The 9,236-nt window shown below is 36.0% G+C and overlaps 1 protein-coding gene across 2 annotated transcripts; it reads left to right on the top strand.

Annotated features, from left to right (window-relative positions):
* Window positions 1-4,413: 4,413 nt before the first annotated feature.
* Window positions 4,414-8,033, top strand: LOC148307939 (homeobox protein Mohawk-like). Of its 2 annotated transcripts, none has more exons than XM_088262594.1 (4): window positions 4,414-4,621; window positions 5,111-5,369; window positions 6,200-6,359; window positions 7,070-8,033. In XM_088262594.1, the coding sequence occupies exons 2-4, from the start codon at window positions 5,299-5,301 to the stop codon at window positions 7,739-7,741; spliced, it is 903 nt and encodes a 300-aa protein (XP_088118720.1). In that variant the 5' UTR covers window positions 4,414-4,621; window positions 5,111-5,298; the 3' UTR covers window positions 7,742-8,033. The 2 variants fall into 2 exon arrangements, with proteins under 2 accessions (XP_088118720.1, XP_088118721.1); XM_088262595.1 differs by lacking the exon at window positions 4,414-4,621 and adding an exon at window positions 4,629-4,769.
* The last annotated feature ends 1,203 nt before the right edge of the window (window positions 8,034-9,236 follow it).

The following is a 9,236-nucleotide window of genomic DNA, read 5'->3' as shown; positions in this document are numbered from 1 at the left end:
CATACAATAACATATATGTTATTGTATATATGTTATAATTGTGATGTACAAAGCAACAAAGTTATCGCACCCCTAGATCAAAAGAGTATCAACTGAAAAAAACTGTTTTTTCAGGAGAGACGAAAACGTATAGTGATGTCGCCTTATGTAATAGAAGTTTCCTGTTTTCTTTTATGAATGGACAATGTATATTAAAGAATATTTACATTTAAACATTTCATACTAAGTAACTAACTAACTAACCATAACGCCGAAAGGGTAGGCCGACAGAAAAAAAAATGGTGGTACCGTAAAGTGGGTATACATTGCACCAAAATACTGCATTTTTTCAAAAAATTGTCTATTCAGATCAGGTTTTTTACTTTTTCTGAGGTTTCAACTATTGCAATGTAATAACACATATACTTGTAACATGTCTGATACATTTTAAAATTTTTATATATTTTGCCTGTATTTTTTTTTTATATTTATATTTTGGTGCAAAGTATCCCGGGGTAAAGTACAACTTTGCACCATGATATTTTCTCTACACTTTTCGTACTAGAATCCAAATTGATGCAAAGTAAAGGCTATCCTACAAGTTTCGTTGCACCTTATGAAGGGTTTTGGCTCACAGTTCGCTAAATGCAGATTATAATGTTGTATAATTATGGAAAAATAAGACACTTGATAGAATTTATTTTTTTAAATATTAAAAAATCTAGCACAAATATTTTTTTTTACAATACTGAATGTTTAAAATTATATAAAATAAATGGTGGATATTAAAACATATCGTACTACATAGGTAATAGGAATTAAAATGAAATTAGGTCTAAATATGGTCAAGTTCCGGGACGGTAAAGAAACCTCTTTTGGATTGCATTTTCGGTTCTTTTATGGAACCCACTACATCCTTCTAAGAATATTGAAGAAAGTCATCCTTCATCGGCCACATCCACGATTTGAGACTCTCCTGCATGGATTTAACTGCTCTATCTTTCTTTATTTCCAAAATCTGTCCCGGAAACTTTTCTCCTTCATAATGAAATATGACATATTCTCCCACCTTCTTTTTTACTGGTCGTAATGAAACTGAATAACAAATACGATAACTGGTTTCAGTCATCGTTTTTGTTCTTCTCCCTCTTCCTCAAAGCTTCCGTGTGAACTATTATCAGTTAATGCTAGATATGCTGGAAGTTTCGATGCGGAAGGTGGGATCATTGAAGTAGTTGGTTCAGGTAGCATTTGTGTCTCGTTCATTTCGACATTTGGATCGTGAGCAATGCTCTTACCTGGTTCTGAATTCTGAATTCTGAATTTTGAAGACTGAATTCTTTGGGTTGAATCTGTTTTCTTCCAAAAACTGTTGAAAACTCTGGCGCACGTCATCGTCATACGCTTTTAATGGCAACCGATTAAGCAACTGACTAGTTTTAGCAACAGTCAAGGTTTAATGTCTTTGCAAAAATGATCTTATCCATTCAGAGCCTGGTACGTTGTTCTTTAATATTCGTACTCTTCTGCCAAATCTATCCAAATAGGCTATTAGAATGCAGCAAATGTTAAAAACACTCACTGGGAAACCGTACTCACTCATATCTACTATGCAGTTTACGAAGGATTGCTCTTCGCCCTTGTCACATATCGGAGGTTTTCCCACAGGTTTTGTGTGCTGACCTTTGAGCTTATAGTTAATCGTCCTTCTGGGGATTTTGAAAATTTCTTCAACCTTTCTTTGACTGATTGTACCATTTCAAATAGCCTCCAAACACTGCTCCACTCTCTTTGGTGTAAAATCACAGTATCGTCTGGCATAAGGCCGCTGTTTGTGTGTTCTTGACATTTTTGAATAAAAATATACCATCAGGAATTAAGTAAGTACACAAAACCTATAGATATTTAGAAAAATGTCAAGTTGTATTAGCCGTTTTAAGACTTTTGATCAAATTAATTAACTATGGCCCTTTATGGATACTTTGCACCAGGTGCAATGTTACCCCAAATGTGGTCAATACAAGTCAGTTATGAAAAAAATATAATTTTTACAAAAACTTGACAACGTAACCAAAAAATACAGCATTTGAGAAAAGCAGGGCCTACCTACCTACGATTTAGAGACCACTCACTTGTTGTAACTTGTTTCAGTATACTGATTACACTGGAATTTTTCGGACACAATTTTCAGACAGAAAACTTTCTTAACGTTCAGACAGGAAAAACGCATTGAAGCAATAGCGACCGACTGTTACTTCCGTAAACTAAAAAGTAGATTGAAGTGCCATCTATCAGAAACAATAGAAAGTAGAATGAAAAATGTCATGTTTCAGAGATGACCAGCTCCACAATTTCTTTACAGAAGGTGGTGCAAAGTATCACCCATGGTGCAAAGTATACCCACTTTACGGTATATTGATTTTTATTTATCGAATATTGTACATAAAATAAATAAATATTATTTTTATAATACAGTATATGGCATTAATTTTAAATATTTACACAACTAAGTAACTAACCATCTCGCCGCTTCCCCGCAGGGGTAGGCAAAGAGAACATCTCATACATACCCGCCTATTATTCCGACTCCTGACGTAACCACTTTCTTACCACAAGTATATTTCTTGTAATAACGGTTCTCAAATAGTTTTAAAAATATGTTTTTGAAAAGACATCAAGTAAAGTATAAAAAAGTTAATATGTCAATGTGATTTATGCGTTATAATATCGAACAAGAACAGGATTTGAAGATAATTGTGATCCGACAAGTTAACATTTACAACATTTTGAGTGTATCCAAATACTTGTTCACAAAATCTGGATTATCTCCAATTACAGGAGTTATTTTCATATTATTTTTGATATCTCATCAAAGATGAGATGTCAAAAAATAATATGAAAATAACACCTGTAACTGGAGATAATCCAGATTTTGTGAACAAGTATTTGGACACACTCAAAATGTTGAAAATAAATTATCTGGTCAAATTATAAGCTTAATAATAAAAATGAAAATGAAATTTTCTGGCGTTTCTCATGGTGTGATTATAATCCAGGATTCGGACCTCACATACTAATAAAAAAAATTCTGCTCAATAAAAAGTTTCTTTTCATCTCACCAATATCTCCAGTGAAGTTCTAGTGATTCAAGAATAGTGTTTCAAAATTGGTTCATATATATAGAACTTCCAAGAATTTGAGTAGTGTCGTTTCCAATAATGGGTAGAATTAGTGAACGTTACTCGTGTGTAAAGTGATCACTTAAACCAGCCTATGACGGTCGTCAGCCCCATTAATGCCCAGACTTCTATATTCTTCTTCATCTTTGATGAGATGTCAAAAAATAAGTTAACATTCTCAAAATAAAATAATTTTAAAACAATAATACGAAAACCGAGACTCTATTCAAACTTTACATCAATAATTGATACCAGTTTTAGTAGATATTTTGAATAAAACTCCTTAATCAGCAACGGATATGTTTTCCTGAAATGTTCATATATTCTACCAATACAAATCCATTGCAAATCTCTAAATAGAAAAATACTATTTCTGTCAAATTGTAACCCGATACCTTCACCCAATGATACTGACGCACCATAACATGATATTGTGAACAGGTTATAACCCTAAACTAATAAGAACACATGGTAATGTTAAATTATTTTCTTGACTACTGTACAAGGAAGGCAATTAAACTTTCGGAAGTAAGTTATTATTCTTCATAATGTTAGAAAAGTTATTTATGCTTAGAACTTTCTACACGAATTTCAGAAAAAAAAATTAGTAGCATTTATGGTACACAAAACAAGAGTAAAGACGAAATTGACTTGTATGACAGTTTTGCATTCAAGTGACGATATTATTCATATCCGTTGAATTTGTTTGAGACAAGCAGTACTTATTGATAAATCTATCTCTTATATTTAATATAAGTTAACCTTACCCCTTTCCGCGCCAAATGGTGCATAGGGCGCTGCTTCGCATAAGCGCAGTGTTACATTAGTCGTTAATTACATGAAGGCATGCGCTTCTGGTACCAGTCCTGGTAAATTGAATAAATGTTACAGTGAAAAAAACACTTGTATTCACGTTGACCCCCCCAGAAATCGAACAGGAGACCTCCAGCATGGCAGCCAAACACTGTCGTTTATCTCAGGTAAATATAATAATGATCATACTTCGTGGAAATAGTAAACGGTTCAAAAATAACCAAACACGTGTTATCGTAGATGCCAAACAGCGAGAATGAGTTAAAAACATAAATGTTCACATCATGTTTAAATGGCACGTGCGCGCAGGAGACGCATTGCGATGGTGTTGATGTGTAGCGTGTATCCGATCTGTTGATACCGATACTAGCACCGGTGCACGAGGGACCAACGCGAGTCGGAGCGCTCAGTCGCCGCGCGGGAGGCCGCCCTAAATAAAACCGCGTTCGCGAAGTTTGGGCTGTCGTGTTCCTAGTCATTTTCTTCGGTTTTCTTCTTTTCTTGTTTCGTCACGTGGTATCCGTCTCCGACGCGAAGTTCCGCACCCCGACGCCAGGTGACGCCGTCCGGCGCTGCAACAAGTCGCCGTCACGGTGCATCTTCCGCCGACGCCGGTGCCACTTCCCCTCTGCCGCCCTACTCCGCCGCAGGTGAGCTGTTTCTGCACATTGTTTTCATTGTCTAAGGTTAAGATATCGGACCACGCGACCGTGATTCTCGGACAAAGAAAAATATCGTCTCTCTGCCAACTATCCCGTTAATATTTCCTTTCCGGGAAAACGTTCGAGAAACACGCAGGTACGTTAATTGCTTTTGATGTTTTCGTATTTTAATTCGGTTTAGATTATTATTTGTTCGATCGTTTTATCGATTTATCATTTAAGGATCGCGCTTTCGCTCGAGGGGTAATTACATAACAAGGAAAGCTCGTCCTTTGTGCAAAAACAAAGATAACAACAGATTTTACGAGAAGAGGGCGCCATATTGTAATTACGTCAGAATTGTTCATTTTCATATGTATCCAAAAGTTTAATGTAAATCTCGAAAACGAGCATGCTCCGTTTTCGAGTTTATATTCGATCGAATGTAAATTTAATATGGTCGTTTCTATTTTTACTGACGCGCTTTTTTGTCTTTAGGACATCCCCTACTGTGAATTCCGAGAGCGCGCCGCACCGGCCCGCGCCAGAGCGCCTCGCGCCGTCAGATGTTGCCCATTCTCTCTGGAGACAACTCTAGTGGACTCGTCATCGCGCGCAGGATCTCGGGACACACGCACAATGCGAGTCGCGCAGTGCGACGCTAAGTCTACCTAACCATACTCATCATGGACGACAGTTGCTCGAAAACCGTCGGAGGCAAATGTTTGCGGCCGGTGAGAAACAGACGATACTCCAGGTTTGTCAGCGACTTCTCCAGTCTGTCTCCGTTAACTAACACAACTAACAATACTAATAAAGGCAAGTACCTACCATACTAAATGTTTCTATTATATCATACTCTCACATGTCTAATTACTAAATTTACCTTTATATTTCTTGTTCAAAATTCAAATATTTTATATATTTACTTTATGTTCTCGACAAAATAATTCTTTAAACTTTGTAAAATAAAACAAATTTGATTTTAACCACTTTTTTTTAGAAGTGGTTAAAAACAAAGTTGTTTATTTTTTAAAGTTCATACAATGTGCCACTAAGTATCTGCGAAAAACATTCAAGAAAATAATTCTTTCTTCACAAGAACTTTCCATTCCTCGCCCCCTAACACATCATTCTTCAGTAATTCTTTCTCTGTCCAAGCGGCTGGACTATGGAATAATTTACCTCTTCTTGTAAAAAATGCACCCTCTCTAATAACTTTTATGAAACGTCTGAGACATTACTACCTATCACTAGAATCCTAACTGTCCATCGAACCTCATTCGTTAGTTTTTCCCTCTACCTTCTTGTCTAAACTTCATTTTTCCTTTGCTTCCTTGATCATCAATTTGTGATTTTTTTTAATGTTCTAATTGAAAACAGATTGATAAGGTACCAAACGTTTTGACCGATAACACTAGTCTGCTTTTGGTTGGTTGGAAGAGATTGATTTTTAGCAATAAACCCGCCAATGTACTTATTTCATTTCTGTTCATGAAGTTTAAATAAATAAATAAAATAATGTTTCAAGAACAATGGAGAAGTTTATATGTTTTTGAGGTTCACGGGTGTGTATTTTTTTTACAGAAAGTCATTCGCAGTCGGGCAGCGTCCTGCCAAGCGCCTATTTACGCCTGAAATAAAGCGATACCTGAAAGAGTGGCTGATCCGCCACAGAGAGAACCCGTACCCTAACAGAGAGGACAAGAAAATCCTCGCAGTAGACACAGGACTCACATACATACAGGTGCGCAGGATCTTTGTTTTAATACATTCACATTATGCACTTATATAATGCGTAAAATACTATTAATATATCACAGTTATACACCGAATGAATCATTTAGTTTTCTGACAAAACAATACATGTTAATTTTACCAACAAATCTGCAATTTAAATACGAGCGTATTGGGTGATAATTACAAATCTCCAATAAAAGAATTTCTCAGATATTCACGAAAAACTTTAAGCACACATAATATTTTGAAATTTGGTGAAACTTGGACGTACTTTTAAAATGATTTAAAGAACGTTTTAAAATGCATATTTTGTGACTCATAAAATGTCCACGTTACGCGGTGGAACAGCGTTCTGGCACCTTTTTTCACGGATAAATTAAATTTTCATTAAATGTTTAAAATTAACTAGACGAAACAACGTTTGCGCCTACGTAATTACAAACTATATTATATAATTCATCACAATTATAAAATGTGGTATTGTAATGAATATTTAAATAATATTTGAATTTTTTTTCAGTAAAAAGCTTGACATGAATTTTGGGACCTTTTTTGTTAAAAAAAAGCCTTAGATAATTATAATATTACTTCTAAACATTCTCATATGCATTTTTATGTGAAACATCACGTTTTTAACAAACGAAATGCTTAACCCTTTTGAAAATAAGGTTAAATAAACGCGCGACATATTATTAACGGAAATTCTCTCGTTTCCAGATCTGCAACTGGTTCGCAAACTGGCGCCGAAAGTTGAAGAATGCCGGAAACGAGCGACACAGGAAAACATGGGGACACTTGATCAAGTCCTACAACAACCACGCGCAGGGTAACGTGGAGCAATTCAGTATCTGTTCGGACGACAGCATCTGGGGGGAGCCCGACCCCGTCAGTCCCGACACTCGAGCCGCCTCCCCGGGGGACCACTGCTACAGCACGGCCCTCGCGCGCCCCTCGCCAGACCTCCACAAGCTGACCTCCTTCGCCAAGTTGGAAATCGTCGAGTCGGACAACCGCTATAACGCGCAGTGCTACCAAGTCAGCTCGACCACCGAGGAGTGCAAGAACGACGCGTCTGTCGGCCCGCCCAAGTACAAGAGACACTTGTGCGAGAAGTATCTGAAAGGAATGAAGACGGATAGTGGGGAAGGCGGCGACTCCGCGCCGCAGCCGGTGATGCTCACCAAGTGGCTGGAGAGCGCCGCCAACTTCCAGCCCTGTCAGAGCAACTACGCGGCGTGGGGCGCGGGCGGGCGCAGGGACAAGCAGCGCCGGGCGGCGCCCCCGCCGAGGGCGCTCCCCGGACGAGAGGAACACCCCCGCGGACACGGCAGAGAGGAAGTCGAGGCGGCCGTCACCCTTACGAGGCTCGCCGGCCTTTTCCGATCTTAAAACTGCTCAATTAAGATTTATTTATTACGACTGAGAAATGTGATACAATTTTTTGATCTTATAATACTAATTTTATAGTACTTATGTACGAAGTGCGACGCGTAAATGTGTGAAATATTAGAATAGTGGAGGACACCTTAGAGTAGGTTTTGTGTGAATAGTTTATAAGTAGATTTAATTATTATTGTGATTTCCTTTTCAAAATTAAACATCGACAAGTTCCATTACATTTAAACGTACCTACATTATTATGTCTATGTTTTACATTATATAAAAACAATATCGAAACACCTCCGAGACTTTGATTTATTTTACGTACCTAACCACAAATAGACGTTCCAATCAGAAAGTCCAGATTGGTAGGGTGAACACCACGGCTGTCCAAACTCAAAACACAGTAAGGGACTTTTTTTTGTAGTACTTTTTTTGCATTTTTACACTAAGTACATTCTACTTAATCCAAAAATGCAACAAAAAAAACGTACTACACAAAAAATGTCCCTTACTGTGTTTTAAGTTTAGATAGCTGACCACTGTTACTGTCACTTTAAACAAATTTGTTCAGTCAGTATTTAATTACGACTAAACAATTCAAACTATTAATGCAATTAATTTATGCTATAAAAATATTCAGATTGTGAATGTTTAGTTCAAAGTAACTATATTTTTACATTTTAAAAAAATCTTGAAAATAACACAAATACTAATACGAAAAGTCATAAACTTCAAGATTTTGAAATATTAGAATTCTATAAAAATATAAATAGTAATAAAACCATAGTTGACAATATGACAATGAGTAAAGCCTCTTCTTTCTTCTTACATATTGTTCATATTCCCACTGATAAAAAGTAAGAAACAGCCCTCATTCACAATTTTCAAATTTGAGCTTCACATATGGTGTTTGATAATGATGTCGAATGCATCGAAACACGTATCATAATAGTTATTAAGAAATAATAATTATTACCAAGTAAAATTAAAATAATGGATTGATATTACCACAAAATTACTGGGGAATCAATAAATGAAAAATTAGAAACGCTATGCCCGATATTGTCATCTAGAATCTAGAGCGGTGGCTCTGAACCTTTTTGAAATCAGGGAGCACTTTTTATCATAAGGAAAATTCGCGGTACAGCAAAACTAAAGATCCAAAAAACATACAAAGATAACTTTTATTAAAAATTAGACTGATTATTTTATTAGACATGTAAAAATTACATTTATTAAAAAAAAAATACATAAAATCATGTATTTTTTTTTTAATAAATGTAATTAATGTAATGTAATAAATGTAGTTTCATTTTATGAATGAATTTATCAAACACAATTGCATAAATTCATTCATAAAATGAAACTTTTTGCGGCGAAAATTATTTAATGTGCTTGTCGACACCTGAGCTTGTTGGCTTTTACAAATTTCAGCAATATTAGGTCTAATATTTGATATAGCTACTCTCATTTCTTCAAAAAGGAATAAAAACTGTACAAG

This window comes from Brachycentrus maculatus, unplaced genomic scaffold (genome assembly GCF_059751285.1).
Source record: "Brachycentrus maculatus isolate JH-2025_06_01 unplaced genomic scaffold, ASM5975128v1 h1tg000185l, whole genome shotgun sequence".
NCBI lineage: Eukaryota > Metazoa > Arthropoda > Insecta > Trichoptera > Brachycentridae > Brachycentrus > Brachycentrus maculatus.
Note: the sequence above shows the minus strand (reverse complement) of the source record. Positions and strands in the feature narration are given on the sequence as shown.